The 20,787-nt window shown below is 40.3% G+C and overlaps 1 protein-coding gene across 1 annotated transcript in view; it reads right to left on the bottom strand.

Moving 5' to 3' along the window:
- Positions 1 to 219: 219 nt before the first annotated feature.
- Positions 220 to 20,787, bottom strand: part of ESRP2 (epithelial splicing regulatory protein 2) — a 62,651-nt gene continuing 42,083 nt past the window's right edge. Inside the window, exons 13-16 of the mRNA XM_074968585.1 lie at positions 19,657 to 19,855; positions 18,147 to 18,342; positions 17,170 to 17,347; positions 220 to 1,789 (exon numbers count right to left, since the gene is read on the bottom strand). Of these exons, the coding sequence (XP_074824686.1) occupies positions 1,631 to 1,789; positions 17,170 to 17,347; positions 18,147 to 18,342; positions 19,657 to 19,855 (732 nt within the window). The 3' untranslated portion in view covers positions 220 to 1,630. The remainder of the gene's footprint in view (positions 1,790 to 17,169; positions 17,348 to 18,146; positions 18,343 to 19,656; positions 19,856 to 20,787) is intronic.

The raw sequence follows: 20,787 nt of genomic DNA, 5'->3' as shown, positions 1-20,787 counted from the left end.
GGTTAGATATTTACAGTACAATTGCCGTGAACTACTAATGAATTTGATACTGTCAAGCCACCCTTTTGCTTTGGGTTCTCTTTCGAAATACCATCTGAACACACGAAGGCTGAATTACAGCTGCTACTTGCCAAGAGCTCTGCACATTGTTGTTTTTTTGTGTTTTGTTTTTTTTTTTTAAAACAGAAGACTGTTTTGTATTACTTCTGACCTAACTGCTGTACTTGGACGAGTACTAGCCATGTTCTACGGCTTGGTTTAGCTGTCTCCATTGTGAACTAGGATTACCTATTGTAGAATAAATAAACAAACAAGCTTACCTTTTATATACATGACATATTTCAGTATTCTCCATCAGCAAGATATCTTAACCCACAATCACAGCACCAACACTTTAGTGGGGGACTACATCACCTTGATGTGTTTGGATGAAGGAACACAGGCACTTAATATGCCAACACACATTGTAAGCATCTCTTTTATTTGTTGTAATATAAAGAAGCATACATCATTCATTCTTTTCAGTACAACTCAAATTGTACACCAACAAAAAAAAAAGATCAGTGTACACAGACATCCATGAGCCTGTCACAACAGGACTCATGACATTTTGCTCTGCTGGTATTGCACTTCGAATAGGCTTGAATTAAGGCACAGTAAAAACAAAATCATTTAGTGCTTCTACAGCAGATGTCTTTAAACACATGCTACATGACAAACTAGTTTTTCTAGCTTATGTATATACACATGAAGAAAGGAAAAATGCATGCACTAGAAGGCTTAGATTTCAACAATTTTGTTGCTTCATAATATACAAATAAAGTAGTTTAAAGATGTAAACAAACTGCATGCACATAAACTAGAGCAAAATCTTTAATACAGTATCTGAAAGCTATTATGCTTAAATAAAAAATATAACTTACTAGTACTCAATGTTTATGTGCCATTTTTGTCCTGTAGAAATTAAAAGTTTGGGGTTCTTTTTGCTTCACACATTGGCAGCACGTATGTTGATAGGAAAGACTGATATGGCTTTTGCATTACAAAACACAATAATAATAATAAGTTTCTCCTATTCCTTTTGGATGTGGCATCCTGGGTATTTTCCAGTCAAGGAAAGCAACAACAAAAAATCCAATAGGATTTATGCTACAATTTGGGAAAGCTGCAAGTTTCAGCAGCCCTTTCTGGAGACATTTTGCTGAGGGTAAATTCTTAAAACCTAAAACAAAAGAATCTGAACAAACCAAGTTTCACTTTCCACTTCAAACACTACAGAACAAAAATTAAGTCTCCCCCTCTTCCTCCGTGGCTGTGATAGCTGAAGTGCTCTTGGATTGCCTCACGGGTTAACTGGGTGGCAGTATTTCAACAAGTACCCTGAAATCAATCGTCCTTCTCTTTCTTAAGGAAATTAGTTGTATAGTTTTTATTTCTCTTTTTGGTGTAGGGCAGGAGATTTTTCAAATTAAATACAGGAACAAGTGTCACTCCTGCACCCTACCACATCAGGCTGAGAAGGCACATTTACTGCTGTGTGGATAGCAAGGGAAGACTTTTTGTTTTATTAAAAGGCACAGTGTTTAGTATTACTTCCCTTCCCTTCTCCCTCCCCCCAAGAGTCTTTTGGTTAGACCAGATAGAGTTCTATATAGCGACTTCCCAGGAGCCGTCCATTTTTCTCAGCCACTGCTTTCTTAGCCAGGTCCAGGCTTGGAAAAGTCACCAACGCTTCTCCACTGGGCTGGCCACTAAAGTTGTAAAGCACAAGAATGGAATCTGTGTGGAGCTGCAGGGATAAGAACACAAGGGAGGGGGAAGAGAAACTTAAAACCTAAGACCACAGATGTAAGCTTTGTCCCTAACATTATGTACTCTTGCTGGTTTCTTTAATTGCTTTAGACCAACAGAAAGGCAGTTCAGAGTTTTATACGTAAAAACACTTCATCTGCTAAGCTCCAGATCATCGTGGCTACAAACAGCCAAGTCTGGCAGAGAATAAAGGACTGAAGACTGAACTGAGAGCTGTTTTTTAGTTCACAGCAGAAGGAACTTGAATTCTGCTGGTGCATGGGTCAGAAAGATTCAGAAGTAGCTCCAGGAGGAGAGTCCAGTACAGAAGAAGTGCTGCCGATTACTGAGGTTTAAGGTTAGCAAGGCCATGTGTCTACATTATGGGCACTACAGTGGCATAGCTACTGCGCTGTACCACATGGTATAGAGGCAGACAACAGTGACAGAAGGGGTTTTTCCATCGCTGTAGGAACTCCACCTCCTCAAGTGATGGTAGCTAGGTTGTCAGAAGCATTCTTCCATCGACTAAGTTGCATCTACACCACGGACTAGGTTGGCATAGCTACAGCACTCAGGGGTATGAATTTGTCACACCTCTGAGCACTGTAGCTATGTTGACCTAAGTTTGAAGCGTAGACTAACCCAAGATAGAAGAGGTATAAAATTTAGTAAATGATAGGCCAAGCAAGGAAGGAAACCTCAGCCTGCAGTGAAGTATGCTTTTGCTACCTGGCTTATTGGCCAAGAAAAACAGAAAGAGGACTATTAAAGCAGCATGAATACTAACCCAAAAGGAAAAAAAGGCAGACAGTGACACCAGAAAGGGAAGTGTGGGTAGAGCAGCATGAGAGGAGAAGATGCATGAGAATTAACAGAACTAAATTATCCCCCAAAACCAGAGAAGTAAAAGTTGTAGTACTTCAATTGAATCAAAGGAACCTTTGTTAATATGCAGGGAAGGGGGCGGAAAGAGTAGTGGGAAATGAGACCATTTTGTCAGTGTAGTTAATTTACTTGGGGTGAAACACGGGCCCTGGTATGTTCAAGGATTTAACCTCAAAATATCAAGTATAAAATCCACTCAGCAGATGTGCCCCGGCTTGTCTGTGCCCCCAAACCAGACATCCTGGAAGCCCTTGCAAGGGTAAATTTGGAAATCTCAATTGTATATTTGATTTAATAAATCTGAACCAAGTTAAGAAATCAAAAGTTGAAGCAGCAAAAACTCTGAATACAAGAGATTCATTTGCTGGAAACTTAAGCTGGGGTCAACTCATTGCCAGAAAGAACACAAACACTTGGTAAGTTAGAACACCACACCGTTTTTTTAAAATAAAATAAATAAATAAATAAAAGAGAGCTCAAGTTTAATACTTGCTTTGTGGAATCTACATCCTTCAGATTTAAAGAGGAAAAACATTCACAGCCCCCCTGCCCCCGCCAAAAAATGAAGCTATCATATATGCTTATTACAGTAAAAGAAATGGCAAAACGCTCACTTTTTGGTTACCTCCCATACTAGTTTCTGACCAACTTTATATTCTGACATGTAGAAGTAAAGCCAGCACATACCAGAACTTCACTCACCCAACTGCTTAGTAGGCAATAAAAGCAGTCTTAAGTTATAAGCAACAAATCATGTTAGGAACTAGAGGTACTTAACAGGGCAGTTAGCACAGACACTATTAGATCCATATATTGATACATTTCTCCCTCCAGAAACAAGGTGAATTAGGAAAGCAGCATGCCAAAAAATCTTCAGGAACCTTAAACAAAAATTTCTGTAAGAAGCCCAAGTTAGGTTTAGAAATCAGCTTTATAGATTTCAGATTACTAATGCACTTAAAGAGGAAGAAGCTCTTCATTTGGGTAGCACCACTGACAAAATTATATTGGGTCTGTTTTATATTGGGTTCTGCACCTACATCTACATTGCTAACCTCTGGCAGATTAAGTCACGGCTACAGTATATCGGGGTCAGTCAGTCATGAGTGAGTTTTATTCTCAATGAGAGCATATGGGAAGCATGGTTACACCACTGAGCACAGGAGACAGCAAAAAGCATTTCCTTAGCAGCTTTGGTTTTTAAATCAATGTATGAGATAGGATGCCCATAAGAAAAATAATGTAGTTATGATAATCGGGCATGTGTTCCCCACCCCCTCTTTTTTTGAAACAAGCAATATCAGTAGCAGGAAACTCATCTAAAAACCTGTATGGAAGGCTAACAGAACAGGCTGCAGGTGCTGCAAGAGGCAGAATTGCCTATGTTTGATTAACTCTTTTCCGAGCTCATCTGTGTTCACTTTAATACACTAACCTGTGGTTTTAATCTAGATGCCTTAAGTAAACGTATTAATTTTGGGAATTATGGCTGAAGATTCATTCAGAGGAGGGGAATGATATACACCTCTACCCCGATATAACGCGACCCAATAGAACATGAATTCGGATAGAACGCGGTAAAGCAGCGCTCCGGGGGGGCTGGGCTGCACACTCCAGTGGATCAAAGCAAGTTCAATATAACGCGGTAAGATTTTTTTGGCTCCCGAGGACAGTGTTATATCGGGGTAGAGGTGTACTCACACATCATGGCAAATATTTATTCTCTCTGGTGGTTTGCACCAGAGATGTTCATACCTCAGTACCCGAGGCTGCATAAAGTTACACCACCACTCATTTTGTAGTCTGTTAGCCTGAGAGAACTCAGCTCCCATCAGGCTGTAGCAAGGCCCAGTTCCTAACCCCATTTTCCAGAGGATATGAGTGAAACACAAGAGGGGGTGAATAACTTGCCCAGGATCACAGAGAGTGAGTGTCTATGTATCTGCTCAGAATGAACCAGAGATTCTCCTGTCCCCGCTCTTTTAAACACTACACCACAGTGCCTTCAGATGACTTACTCCCCAACAGGTGTGATATTTTCAATGCCACAGCCCTTATAGTGAAATCACACGGACATGAATGCCTTGATACAAATGGCTTACAGAAAAGCCACTCTAAGCTAATGACCTGTTCACTCAACTCTTTGTAAGTCACCTATTTCCAAATGACATTATACATATGGGGGGGGAGGGGGGGCGCCCAGCAGGACTAATCAGTAGGATTTTTAAAGGGGCGAGACTTCATATTATGGAAGTCATTAATACTTTCTAGGTCATATTAGAATTATGCATTACAACCACACAAATGCCAAAATTCATTATTGTCATTACAATTAATATCAAGGCAGAGGCATAAGGTTTTGCCACTTGTTACTGCGCTGGAAAAACTTGAACATTAGCGGAACATTTAAATGCATAATTTAAAATAGGGCCATTTGATCTCTCAAATGATTGCTTTGGTTTCCTCTTCCAAAAAGTATTAGAATAATTATTTTTAAAAACAAATCTAAGCGTCTTTAGAAAGAAAAAAAAAGTTAGCTAGCTTAGTATTTAAGATTCAGGAGCAAACTTTTTACATGGGAATGAAGCAATACAAAACTTAGTGCTCTAGCATTCAGCAGAGGGCCTGTACAAAGCTTAGGGACCTAAGGGCTTAGGATGTTCACGTCTTGGGGTTGGCCCTGAGCAAGAGTGAATTTCATCCTGAAGAAGTAACCAAAGTTTCCAGACTCCAGGGATAAACTGCCTCCCCTCTCCTACTTTGTTTTCTTTTAGTTTCTGAAGTTGTTCCACTCATACTGCTAAATCAGAAGAATACTTTGAACATACAGCATAATAATAAAGGTATCTTATCTTAATATTGCTTTGTGCCCTCAAATTGCACAATTTTGTCTATAACTATATGCTCTGTTTTTTAATATGTTCATTGAAGGATTTAGTAGTTCAATCAATATCCATTACACATTTCAAATGTCCGTTACCTTTACTACATGTGAATGATTCACAAGAAGTCCCAGCTCACAGGCCAAAGTGTAAACGTGTATTGGGGAACCCGGGATCAGACTGCAATGGACGACTGGGATAGTTCACCATTAGCAAGTTTACTCACACATATAAAGAAAACAGACACCCTTATTGACAGAGCAACATTCCAGACCAATTCTAAGGAATGGGGATCTCATTGGTGCGAAGTGAGCAGGAGATATCAGAGAAGCATTCATTTCTAGACAACTTTACAGTGTAAGAAAGATGGAGAAAGGTGGGGGGGGGGGAGGGTTTTTTTTTTTTTTTTTTAAAAGGACTGTCTTCCTATTTTTTTGAAATAAAGGTTAGAAGAAGTTTTCTTGCTATGTACAACAAACAAGAATAAAAGCCCTGGGTTAAAAGCTTCACATAGAGCACTCAGCAAACGGTAATAAACCACTGTGAAAGTTTAACAGCAATTTCTTTGCACAAAGCCAAGTTGTCACATAACCTCCACCATTTAAACCACTTTTGTCCCATCAGCCACAGATCACAGGAGTAACCTCAGTTTCACCAGATTAGTTGATTTTTTTTTTTTTTTAAATAGGACAGGAGCAGGGAAGGTTAGAGCAAGGTTCCCAAACACAAGCTAGGAAGAAAAAACAATCTCCACATCACCAAGCCCTTCATTTCCCTTCCCGTTCACCATTGGAGACCCAGCTTCTGCCAGTCCCATCTTACCTTCTTTAGAAGTTACAAACAGTTACAAACAGACCCACTCTTTCGGTGCTTGTAACACACTCCTTGCTTGATCGTTCAGCTGAATAAGGCCATTGTAGTCATCAGGTGCATACTACAGTACAAGTGTGATACACGATAATCAGCAATAGAAAGAACAGTTCTTGTACAGCAAGCCACACAGACTATATTTGCAACCTTAATTAAGAGCATCAGCTACAGTAACTGGCAGGAGACAAAGTGAATTTGACACACACAGCTTATATGCAATCACTAAAATACATTACTTGAAGAGTTGGTTGGATGTAGGTTTATGGAAGAAATATGGGGGAGATTATATACTGCATATAGTAGCTTTTTGTAATGCAAGTCTTCCTTAATAAGGAAATTTAAACAATCAAATACCCTTTCCTTCCTTAATATTCATAGAACAACAGTATGTAGATATTGAGAATTATGTGCCAAGTAACGAAGTCTACATATCAGAGAGCTATACTATGTTACAGCAGAGAATCTCACAGGGATTGGAGAGCATGCTTTCTAGACTGCACAAATTGTCATGAGGAGAGGAAGGAGAGACCAAGATCCGAATTCTGATCTCGCTTACAGGGGTGCAAATAAGACGTTAACTCCACTGAAGTAGAGAGTTACACTGGTGAAAAGCCAGCGTGAGGCGTTGTCCACACACAAAAGCCAAAGTTGTACCTCTGTGCCTAACACCAGCATAGCTAAAGCCATACAACTTCCACATGTGGATGCATTTATACAGGTATAAAAGTGCTTGCATAGGTATAGCTAGGGTGACCAGATGTCCTGTTTTTATAGGCACAGTCCCGTTTTGGGGAACTTTTTCTTATATAAGCACCTATTACCCCTCCACCCCCTGTCCCGTTTTTTCACAGTTGTTATCTGGTCATCCTATGTATAGCTTACCCCCATACAGGAAGGGGAATAAGCTATACCAGTGTAAAGCACTTTTATAGTGATATAACTGAGTCCACACTGGAGTTGTGCCAGTATAACCATTTTGGTAAAAAGAAAAATCACATCCCTAACCAATAAAGTTATACCAGTACAAAATAGGGTTGCCAACCCTCCGGGATTGTCCTGTCATTGATCATGTCAGGTGATGAAACCTCCAGGAACATGTCCAACCAAAATTGGCAACCCTAGTACAAAAGCTGTGTATAGACTAGGCCTAAGAGAGAAGAATCAGGTCAAAGATCTTAACCATGCACAAGAAGTGCTTGCTGTTATAGGGGATGGTGCAAGTCTGTGTCTAAAGTCGTAAAACAGATCTTGATTGGTGAGACCAAATGCTGGTTTATACAGAATCTCTCCAGAAGCACACATACTGGAAAGAAACAAATCCTAGAGAACACCTGAATATGTTGTGGAGACTATTGGAATGGTTCATGCTACTTTGCAGCAAAGAGGTACGCAAACCCAGTTTACATTATGTCCTTTCTGCAGTAAGAAGCAGAATTTTCTTTTTTGAAATGGCTTCCTTTACATGCATTGGCACATTACACTATCCCCAAGCACACAAGGTTCTATTGCTATGCCGCCCTTTGTTTCTTTTGATACAGAAAATGTCTCCTGCCAGTTTATAGGGAAGAATAAATATTGTATTTATAAAAGAAAATAAAAGAGGTATTTTATAGCCACCTACAGTGAAATTTAAAGAACACGTAATACACCTACCACACAGAGCAACATCCAAGAGCCCAAAAACCATAAGAGAAAGAACCCCCACAATCTTCACTACAGATTTCTAACCACCTTCACATCTATACCCACTCCGTTAAGTACAAACAAACATAAGAAGTTTTTTCTAGATAGTCTCTACCAGGGCAACCAGGCTGTGCAAATATTAATCATCAGCTACCAGACCTGCCCTTGAAACCAATCTACAAAAAGTAAGTTTGTTCTTTGGAAGGAATGTCTCAATATAGTACATACTTTAGATACTATAGATTATCAGCAGATTTACAGTAGGTAAAGCTCTGTAGCCTCTAGTGAGAGTATTTTTTTTAAAAAAGGTACTTGATATGCATAAGCAACAAGAAAAGCAAGGAATGGAAAAATTACAGTATCAGAAATAGCAAGAGGAGAGATTGGTATAAAACATGAGCTCAAGTGTGCAGGAAACTTGAACAACTATTGTGTTTATTTTTTTTTAAAGAGTTGTTTATTTAGAGGACAGACATAAGAGGAGAGATTGTATTAAGTTAATTAAACAGAGGTTATGGAGTAGTAAATGCTTCTGAACAGCTCCAGTTTAAAAAAAAATTACAAAAAGTCATTATTGTAAATCAAGTTAGGGAAATAATGCAATAGGAGAGGTCATACAAGAAACTATGTCTCTAGTGAGAAAATGACAGCTACTCCAAACTACTTGAGATAGAGCATTAAATGAGTGTTTCAGATGTTGGCTATATTTCAGAAGCCTCCTAAACCAGCAAGGCTGAGGTACACCACTATTGGACTGGATGACCAAAAGTGGAAGAACCTGAGGTCAGCTCAGGTGTCCAAAGTGGAATTGCAGTGTTACTAGCTTTGAATGCAGGGACATGTCATTAGTATTAAGCCTCTTAATTTAGGCTCAGTACTTGTGCTTTACCAGTCCCCTACCAACTTGAGATTGTGAAAAAATTATACAACAATGTAAAAATGCACTATGCCAGAAGTCATCCAATGCCACGTATTGTACTGATGACAAAAAGCAACATTACGTAGGTCAAACTCAGAAGCAGACAGCTCAAAAACTACTGCCAAACCCCATTTCCTGCTGTTGAAAAGCTGTCATGTTCAATAGCATGTTCTTTGCCTTTATTCATTCATATAGGCAAAAGGTGAAATTTTCAAATAATTCAAAAATTCTGCTTCCATTACAGTCAATGGCAGATAAGCCAGTTTGAAAATCCCAGATAAGATACCCAGCTGTGAACTCATAGAACTGGAAGTCATTTTGAAAAGCTTTATAAATCCAGTGACATATCAAATTTGGCCTCAGCACATCTAACCTGAATATAGATGTTGCACTTTCAAAGACATTCTCTTCAGTGGGCATTTTTCACTCACTCAGAAAACTGGAAGTTTCTGAGGAGAGCTTATTCTCAACTGCACAGCAGCTGACCCCTGTTATCCAATTATTCATCAACAAAACAAGCATCTATTGAAAATGTTTTTTCGTCAACCAGTGTCTCTTTTTCCTCTGTTTGACAGAACAGTCTTGTTTATTGATACTGATGAAGAGGAGGGAGCTGCTTCTTAGATAGATTGATTTTTCCTTTACATTTTCCTTAAGTCAGGGACAAAGTGATTCCTTTTTCACCCTGAGGTGGCTATCAAGTCCAGCTGAAGTTAGTGGGGAGAGGCACAAGAAAAGAGCCAAGAAGAGGCTGCACGCACATCACCACTGTGGGGTTTCTTTAAAGGGTTCCTCATTTGATCCTGATCTCAAGGGCAGCAGGAAATGGTACTCTGCGTGCCCCCCTGTACTATGGGTCTCCCAGTGGGTAGGTAGGATTGGAGCCAGGTATGGAGTAAAGTTTGCACCAAGGTGGTAACTTGGCAGCAGAAAGTAATGCAAAGCAATAGCACGTGTTGGATCTTTACGGGCTAGAAAAAAAATGGCAAGATACACTGCAGAGTGGCCACGAACAAAAGACCAAGAACAGGTGAAAAATGCTCTGGTAGGAATAGAGTACTGGTACCAAGGGGAGTGGATGCTCAGTAGCGAAGCTGGTTTGAATAGGGGAAAAAAGTCGATCCTTTTAGCAAGCAAAGATAAGGCTGAATCATTTTATATCGGAGCAGGATCAATCTCTTATTGACTAATGAGACTGATAGTAGGATTTTCACATTGAGAAATCGCTGTCAGAAATCTAGATTTAAGAAGGCTGAGGGAGGAGGTAGCAACAACCCTGTTTGACCAAATCAAGAGGATTTCCAGACTTAGTGGGTCTTTTCTAGTGTCCTAATATGAATTGGCAAAAACGTAAATGTAAGAGAGAGGAAAAAAAGTTAATCCATCCCTTGGGTGTCAGAGGTTGTTAAGTTCTGTCTCTCAGGTACATACTGTTAAACGAGTAGAGTTCTACAATTACTTGATCCTGCACTCTACATTTAAAGACATTCTTGTACCATTGTTTCCTTCTCTCTGCTCCATGTTCATCTGTTTTCTTGCAGTTCCTCAGTTTGAGGGTTTTATGGCTTTTGAGTGGCAAGTTACAGCATTGTAAATAGTACTTCATGTTCCAAGGGAAAGTTGAACCAAGAGTTGCAAACCCATGTGCCATCTAGGTGGACTCACCTCTCCCTCACTAGCAGTATTTTTTTCGCTGGTTTACCTCAGTCCAGCCCAAGAGTCACATTCTCTGCCTGAAAAATATTCCTTCTACTGTTTCAAAAGTTAGTTTGATACACATGATATATAAGCAATACCACAAGTATCCTTCACACAGCTCTTCCAACATTTACTAATTTCTGACCTGCAATAATTCTGCTGAGCTAGCCTATCATCTTATGCAGAGATCACCTGTGCTGCTTCCTGAGGAGATCATGCTGCTTTTCCACACCTTCCCTAAAAACATGCATTTGAACCTAAATCTTTAGAAGCAAAAAGTTAGTGCACTCCTCTCACCGCGTTACTAGCCCTACCAAATTCCATTCTCCCCTCACCCTATGTTAGTGCCTCTGCGAGTATCTACCACCTAAACAGGAATAAGGGCTTGGCTACACACGGTTTGTTCATTGGTTTAACTAAATGGTTTAGAAACTGATTTTAGTTAAGCCCTAAGGGAATAGGGAAATTAAGGGGAAACATAATAGGAGCTAAGAATAGTTTCCAGCTAGAAAGGAGGTGCAACTTGCAGCCTTTTGAGGCAAAACAGCCACTTCAGGGATGCAGCTGCAGCAATTCTATTCTGGATTTACTGGGCTAGTCATCAGAAGAGTTTGCTAGGAAAGCCTCCTCTGAAAATGTGAGCCCACACCAGAGAATAGGTCCTAGGGAGGGGAGGAATCCCTAAGTGACTGAGACTGATTCAGTCTAGATGTATTTGGTCTTGAAGCAAAGTGCCATAATACAGCAGCAGAGACAATCTTAAATGTTTGGTGGAAGAGGTAGTAAAGGAGGGACCTGTTTCATTCCAATTACCCACCACAATAGTGGTGCCATTTAACTGTATTGCTTAAAGTGTGACAAACAGCTAGTTGACAGCAATGGTAAACAGCAAAATTTACTATCCCAATTTTTAGAGAGGTTCTCTCCTTGCGGGCAGTGCTTCCAACTGAAAGATCAATCTAAATTCAGAACCAAAGCAGTATGTGTCTGTGAGCTATGGCTGTGTTCCATTTTAGAGGGGGAAAAGTCATACAATATTGTCTACTGCTTGCTAGCTTGCCTGCAAAGCTATGCTAAGTGAAACTATCTCCCACTCCCTCCCCACACTACTCCCTCCCACCCCCACCCCAGAAGATGTTGTGACTAGAATTGGCAGCTAGAGGATGCAACAGACATGGATGAAGAAGCTATCCCCCCTAGGACTGTGAAAGGTGTCAGATTTCAAAAAGGACCCATAGAAAACAGAGAATACTTCTTTGTTCAAAAATACATTTCAGGCAAAGCTTAATCCAAGGGAAGTCAGCAACAGTGAAGTCTGCTGTCCTGGTATTAGAGAGAGAGGAGTTGTTAAAGCTCTTGGAATTTTGCCATTCGTCCATTTCCCCCACCTCCTCATTACCGCTTTTTTTAAAAAAGCACTTAGCCTTGAATTCTGTGTCTATGAAGAGTCAGAGAATAAATACATTGCAAAACCCTCTATAGCTACAGATGAGGAATGGTATACATAAACCCAATATAGGTTTAAATGATATTCATTTTATTTTAAACCTATCTCATATAAAAACAGTAAAACAGGCACCAGGTTTCCACCCTGGCCCTGTTTCAGCAAGTAGGGACTAAAACTCTCACAAGCTTTAAGCAAGTTTCAAATGTTGACTGCAGTCCCTCAAATTCAGTCTTCCCAGCTCATATCATTTCTGACTGTAGTTCTAAATGAAACACAATGCGTGAGTGAACAGGACTACACTGACATCCAGGCTAACTGGGTTGATAAATCTGCTTTCTATTCCAGAGTATCACAATTCTATTAATGGCACACACACTCCTATGAAAGTAGCAAATATCAAAAGCTTGGATTATTCTTGGAACATTCCCCTTAATCTCATTGGTTCAGTTAGTGAGCATGAGAAGACTAATTAACCACTAAGCAAACGTAAGGATAAAGTGTACAACACACAGCTGATTTAGCAAGTACATGTTACATAAATAACTAAAGAAATAGCGGCAAAAAGTACCTTTGCTTACTTGGTATGTATTTATCCTTGCATAAAAACATCACTGTGTGTCTGCAAGTGCTAATGGCTGTTCTCCAAATCATTCACTTACCATTTACTTAATTCCTCTCAGCTTTAATAGTGTTTAGAGTGTTGTGCTGCAGTGACCTAACTGTACAGTTTGCTAGTGCTGAATATAATCAACCACCTGGGTTTCCCCTATTCCTTCTCCCTGACAGAGACACAGTTTCAGGAGCTGAAAAGCGGATCTTTACTATTAAAAATAAATTCCAGAAATCCAGTTCTCCTTGAAATAGAAGATTTTCAAGTTAGGATAGGAGCTCGCAGTAAATATCCAGACTGACTCATAGTCCTCCTTCAAATCCCTCCAAAAATTTTAACAAATGATTAGGGAGCTGATGTGTGGAGACCACTGCCAATCATGCTGACCTGTATGGTCTCATCATTTCCTTGTGTTTCCCCAACTGTCTATCTAGGTCCTCCTGTTGTTTCTTGTCTTATACTCAGGCTATGTCTACACTACAGACCTTACAGCGGCGCAGCTGGTAGCGCTGCAACATAGCGTTGTCCACACTGGCTCTTGTGTCAGTGAAACTTCTGTCGGTCAGAGGGGTATTTTTTTTTCACGCCTCTCACCAACAAAAGTTTTGCCAACAAAAGTGCTAGAGTAGACAGTCTTAGACTGTAGCTATCTGTGGTAGAGACCATCTTTTTGTTATCTGTACAATGCTTAGCACAGTGGCCTCCTGGGCTATGATGGGATCTCCCAGGATTCACTGCAATACAATAATAATTAGAAGCTACATCACGAATTATTGGATGGTAACATGCTAGCATTAAACGTTTAAATTCACAAGCGTATTGCACATTGCAATACAATAGAGGGCTTTTTCAAGCATCTCCAAAGACAATTATATTAACTGCTCTGTAGATTTTTTTTTTTTGTGAGGTTAACTGAAAGCATCATGAATGTTTAACTGTGATGGAGGAATTCTTAACTTAATTAAAAAAATCATAGGAGCATCTGATGGTGCTATAAGGATTAAGCCAATACTAATAGCCAAACTGATGAAAATATTGAATTATAATTTTAACACTATCTACTGTTGGAAGCATGTACTGATGTTGAGACCAGCTTGTTCAAGCACATGGTAAGCCAAGAGTATCTCTGTTATGAGGCAGGTCTGGTGTGAAAGCTGCTTTCAGTTAAGTAGCAACGTGTGCATACATGCAGTACATGAAGCCCTTGAAGACCAAAGAGATTCAGACAAGGAAACAGCAGAAAATAAATAAAACTTAATTCATCCCTTTCAGACAGGAATACACAAAAGATAAAAATCACCCTTTGTTCTCAGCATCTCAGATCCAATTTCCGTGTCCACTGAAAATCAACTTCAATTATTTTCACAAAGGGATTAAGATCAGACCCATGCCAATGGTGGTTAACAAGGGCTCACTTTATAAAGGACCAGAAGCATCGTTCAATACATCCTCTGGGTAGCAGTAGAAAGAGAAGAAATGGGGGAGTGGGGGAGGGAGGGAGGAGATAATGTTAGATTTTCTTACCAGAGACAAAACACTGTTCCAACACAATAAGTCATCAGACCTTTTACTTACAAAAGTATTTTTCCAGATTACTGCAGGAGTGAGTGTGTGCACGGGTGTGTGTAAATTAAAAAAAACCTGGACTAGCACATGTATCATGTAGTGCTTTCTCAGCTCCTTTACAAGACTCTAAACCCTGATCTACTCAAGGCAGCATCTTCTAAAGACTTAATTAAATCAGTCACTCTTTGATCAGCAGTAGCCAATGACAGTAAAATGCATAAACTTTTAAATATCTTGCTGTGTTCCTCACCTCATAAACTCTAAGATAATTCAACTGGGCAAATGATGAAAGACACACTTGCAACCAGCTCCTTAAATGTCATGACTAAGTTTCACTTTTAAAAGTATTTTTGGGTGGAGTAGGGTAGGGATTTATTTCTTGTGACCAGGGAACAGGTTAAAGTAGGAGTATACATCTAGTTCTGATTCATAAACACATTCCTATACATTTAAAATTTTTAAATATGCCACACACACACACACACACTTTAAACTACCTTCCATTTAAGGTGAAGGAAAGGGGCAAATTAAGCAACAGAACTGAAACCTGTATATGATAAATATAAGATGTAGTTAATAACACCCAGCTATCAGAAGTGGAAAGTTCACTGACCCACGAACAATTCCCTGTGCAGTCCCATCCACGGATGGGGGCAGGTCTAATTTCACATATTTTCTTGTTACTTTTCCACCTGAGGTTTTGATGCAGGACATAATTCTACATTCTCAGAATAAAATCTCATGTTAAAAGCTAGCAGGGAAAAAATGAAAAATAAAAATAAATTTAGTTTTAAAAAGTTAATTAAAATCAATAGAAATGAATAAGTAGTAGCTGAAGAGTCATGGTCATATCTGAAAAAACAGGTACATATCACTTCGGTTTGAACTTCTCCTTAGAAGAAAATTTCTCAGACAAAGCGAAAAACACAGCTGATTAGAAAAACAGTAAGATGAATTTCTTAGCAGAATTTACACAAAATTTACTCAAGAGTTTTGTGGTTTTGAAGCCATTAATTCCCCAAACTGTGCAAAATCTGCAAAATTCTTTCTGAATTAGCAAGACCAGAGCAATATGATTTCAATAACACCAAAGACGACTTGGTTTTCTTCCCACCCTAATTATCAGAGAAATAACTCCTAAGATATATAGCTAAGTGTTTTCTCTGGCCCAGACAAGATCACATGGCTGATATCATGCATTACAAAACAAAGTCTACTATAGACCTATAAGAATCTTGGAGAAATTAACGTACAATGATGGTCTCCTTATTCTGAGTGTTTTCCTTGCCTGAAGTTTGCCACTACCCACAAAGAGAAAAAAAAAAACAAACACAAAACCAAAAAACCCCATCTGCATTGCAGTCTCTAAAGGAGCGTAAAAGTCAGCAACAGGGCTGGTATGGCTGGACAGTCTCATTTACTTACTATTTATAAGCCACACAGATGGTAGCTTGAGGCCTAATGTAACTTACATCAAGTTTTACATTTTTCCAATGTTTCAGTACAATTTAATCCCTACTATCAAATGGATGGAATCTGTACCATTTATTGCTATTCACAGACATTAAATTATCTCCTGAACAATGTTATTTTTGCCTTTGCAAGTGTTCAGTTACAGAAGATAGATTTAAATAGCAGGTGTATCAACAAAGCTCATCTGATATCTGTGCAGGAATATGCAGGGGAGTACTAATCTACACATTCAAATAAATGGATATCCTATGGATGCAGATCAGTTTCTTTATCTTTAAAAAAAATATATGGTAAATTGATGCTCACTTGCCTATTAACTGGAATTCAGTTCATGTGATAATTATTTAGCTAACTGCTGATGGAGTCTAGAGCATTTGTTCAAGGTAAAACATGGTTTGGAGGATATATTTTCCTGTTGACTGGAATTAGTTAGGCCTTGTAAAATGTCTCTGAAGTAGGTAGATAGATTGGTACCACCCTCATTTTACAGATGCATCTCAATTCCTCCCCACGCAAGTCACAGAACGAGCCTTTCAATGCTGAAATTATCATTCACGCCTGTGCTCTGACCGCTAGGTCACGCGTCTAACGTTTGAAGAGAAAAATCAGAATTACTATAATTAACAAAAATGAAATTTCCATAAATATATTTTGGGATGTGCTTATTGTAAAACTTGACTTAGTCATGACACAACACACCACCATTGGCTGACCATGGGTATATCTGCACTGCACACTCCTTACAGCAGTGGGTAAGTACATACCCTGCATGCCCCCCCAGCCTGGGTATAAACAGTGGTGTAGATGGTGAGGCACTGCTTAGCCAAGTAAAGACACACCTAAACCCTCCGCGTAAGTACACTGCATGGCTCTCTATGTACCCAAGCAGTGCCTCCCCCAATCTATATTGCTATTTTTAGTAGTGTAGTGTGGTGCTATTTCCCTGCTGCCAGAGCCTTTCTGCACTGCAGGGAAAGGCTACGGTGGTGGGTAAAGGCTCTGGCAGCGGGGAAAGTTTCCAATAGCTCCCGGTTGCCTCCCCTCTGCCAGAGCCTTTTATTGGCACATGTAACTAACTACACACCGCAGTGTAGACTCAGCAGGCTTTTCACTGCAGCGTGTAGCTACCTGCACCCTACTCCCCCCACCGCCACCACCCCCCACCCCCACCACCAGTGGTGTGCAGTGCAGACATGGCCCATACGACAACGAATGCATAGCCAGCAGGTCCCTTCCTCTTTTTCCTCAAAGCAAAGATTTAGTAAGATTGTCACAGAACAATAGCTATCAGAAGTCCAAGTCACAGAAAGGTAGATGTTGAGGAGAGGGACTGGATACTAACCTGGTATCCCTGGAAGAAACTGAGAATTTCCTTCATTCCTGTGTTATAAGGCAAGCCCTGCATACGAACTAAAGCTCCAGGCTGGGGCAGCATTGGAGTGTGTGTGGCTGAGGCAGCAGCTGCTACCGCTGCAGGAGGAGCTGCAATATACCCCACCGTGGTAGGCGATACCGGAGGACTGAAAAGGAAAGAGCGAAGCAGAATGGTTATCAGTGACCAATGGGTGGCTTTAGGGCTTGGGGTAGGAGAAAGGTTTGAGATGGGTCAATTTCACGGAAGTTTCAATATTAGCTTGGGGGAAGAGCTCCTGAATGCTCTTCATTTCCAACCCTACTGCAAACCTACAAAGTGCTACATCAGAGTAAATACAAATCAGTAGTTCTAAACCACCAGACTAGCAGATAATGGCTCTTCCCAGTACAATAAGCTGACTATTTAAAAAACCGGCAATAGGTATGTCTACAAATGCAACTGGAGATGGGATTGCAGCTTGTGTAGGCATACCCCCAGCAGGCACGGCTAAAAATAGCCATGAGGTGAGGTGTCATGGACACCGGAAGGGGCTACGAAGACGAGTACGTACCCAGGATTCTGGGCATGTACAGCGCATGCTGAAGGCTCTGCCAGCATGTGTTCAATGCCATTTTTAGCCACGCTAGCTAGATTAAAGCTAGCACAAGTATGACTACTGAGTTGCAATCACACCTCACATAGCACTGTAGACATACCTGGTGTCTAAAACATCCTTGCTTGCCTGAAGGAGGCAAGATCCCCTCCAGCAAAGGCTAAGCCCCATTAAGAGGCCTAGATGAAGCCCCCTAGGCCATCATTGCCCCTGTTGATAAACATCAGCAACTCTCAGGACTGTCAAGATCAGAAACACAAACTAAAGGTCTGCATGCGTGACAACAGTTTCCTTTGTATAAAGAAATGGATTCTGAGGTCCAGTAGCAGAAGGCAACCAAGCCCCACGGTACCTGGGGTAGTAAGCTGTGTAGTTCATATAAAGCTGGGCAGCTTGAGCCGGGTAGTAGGTAACAGTTGGAGGGGCAGCCGCAGAAGCCTGGGGAGTCCTGGTTGTTGATAACAGGGCTTGTGGCTGGTAAAGTGCCGCTTCTGCTGGGATCACTGCTGCGGCTGTTTGGAAAGCAGCGTACGCTGGTGGAGAAAGACCTAAACAAACAAACCAGAAAAACAGACCAATCAAAACAGGAATTGGCCTGGGGTGGGAACAAGATGGGAGAAGAATTATTTATTCCAACGTGATTACTATCCATGCTAAGAGCATCTGACCACAATGAACTAAAGCTCACCCGTCTGCCTAAACCCTCTCTCAATGGAGACACCTATCATGTCAACAGGAACGACAGGATTTCTGGGATACTTGGATAAACAATACCTACCGAGAGCATGAAGAGGAGTAGCCTCAGCCATATTAAAATGGATACTAGGAAGCTGCACAGTTAGTCAAAGAAAGTATGAAGCCGCATGAATAGATAATGCAGGGCATTGGACGCACATGTGCGAACACTTATACTTTCTGTTCCTTCTAGCAGAAGTTGCTCTCTGTGGGACAGATTTTCAAAGAAGTTAGGTACACAAGTGTACCTTCAATTCTCAACCAACAGTCTGCATGCAACTACTGCAACCTGATGAGCATATCAGGATATTGTAAATACAAATGGATAATTAGATTCATTTGCATGCCCAGATACCTGTTTCTCATATGAAGATTCAGCATGCGACTGCACACCTAGCTTTTTTGGAAAATTTGGCCATCTATATTTTAATGAAAACATACACCACTATCCGCATTGTGATTGGGTAATCAAACAAGTTTGAATGGAAATCATCAGCCCACAGTAAAGTCCCAAATGTTAAGAATATATAAATGCTACGATGATTATAATTTAAGAAAGAGACAAATTATTGTTATTTGCTGGAAGTGTTCAGTACACAGTAGGGATAGTAATACTGTTCACAGATGACAGCCAGTAAAATCCATCCAATTTCACCACCCCCACTCCATTAGAAATGTATCCCAATGGATGTTTCCTTCAAAAACAAGCTATCCCCAAGAGTAGCACCTTCTCAATGCTCAGAGGCAGAATAGCAAGAACATTCACTGGCAGCTATAGTAAAGAATTTCTTTCAATTTGAAAACAAAATAATCCAATTCCAAACAGGTTTCACTACAGGCAAGTCTACTGCAGAGCTCAGAAGAACAGTACACCCATAAAAGCAAAAGTGCACAACATATTCACTGGCAAGGCATCTCTGACATCTATTCACCACCGAAAACATAATAAAAATGCTTCAATCACTCCCATTATTGCCCAAGGGAACAACTTCCAATCTCAGCTATATACAGATGGATGATTATTGATCATGGCAAAACCCAAGTCAAAAAGGTGAAAGGCCACAGAGCTTGAGCACCTACCACATATCAGCCTTTAGCAGCAGAGAGCAGAAGAATTGGAGACTTACATGGTAACTTACATGGCGGTGGGGATAAGCCACTACGATTTAAAGTGCCACCCATTAAAACAAAGTTCATCTCCTCTCCTGAACACTGGAACACTTCCACGTAGCGGTCCTTCATCATTTTCTTGTGACACTTCTGGGCCACCAAAAAGGCTCTATCAGATGATTTCATTTGGATAAAAGCATCACCTGATGGTCGTCCCTGTGGAATCGGGAACAGATCATGCTAAGAGTCACTCGACTTCCCAGAGCATAAAACACCATGGCTGTTCTCAGATACTGGGGAAAAAAACCCTGATGAAAAAAGGCTCTTCAAACAAATGATAATTTGTTCTGATTAAAAAAAATATATATTTTTCAACAAATTTTTAACAAAATAAAAGTTTGTTCAATTTTGATTTTTAGGGGTGTGTGTCTCTCCCTCCCATACTCCCTCCCCTTTAGTAGAAAAAAAGGGGGAGGAAGTAAGACACTCATTTAAAAAATATTCTTCCAGTTTTCTGCTACTACAAAAAAAAAAAAAAAGGGAAGAAGCTGGAGGGGAAGACAAAACGTAAACCTCTAAAATGAACCCAAAAAACAAACAGAATTTTTAAATTAGAAATGAATACTTTGCCATTTTGAATTTTTCATCAAACCCCTCCAAAAATATTGAGACTTTTCAAACCAAACTAGGAATGTTCTCCTTCTTCCAAAATGTTTCACAAAAGCTAAGACTTAATCTTCAAACCAGTCCCAATTTAGCTGCTCTACAAAAGCAAGGGCTTCCTGTGGACCACACCCAAAAGTACAGATATTAGGAGAACTCCCTGGAACAGGGCAAAGCCGCTTGCTGTTCCATCTTGTGCAGCTGCTGCTCAGGCAGCCAGACCAGGCTGCCAGTTCCCACTGCGATTCAGTGAACCCAGCAGCTAAGCAGGGACGCTATTTAAAGAGACTCATTCCTACCCTCTATGTTTCCCACAGCACTGGACCTACTTGTGGGAGAAGATTTAAAGATAACCACCAGTGCAGAGTAGATGACGACTGATAACAGTTCCATCCCCTACCAATCCTGGAAGGGGTAGAGCTCAGAATCATTGATTTCATTTTACCCTCTCCCCTGCTACCCTTATGTCTGACTCCATGCAGCAG

Source organism: Natator depressus, chromosome 12 (assembly GCF_965152275.1).
Source record: "Natator depressus isolate rNatDep1 chromosome 12, rNatDep2.hap1, whole genome shotgun sequence".
NCBI lineage: Eukaryota > Metazoa > Chordata > Testudines > Cheloniidae > Natator > Natator depressus.
This window is presented reverse-complemented; position numbering and strand designations above follow the sequence as displayed.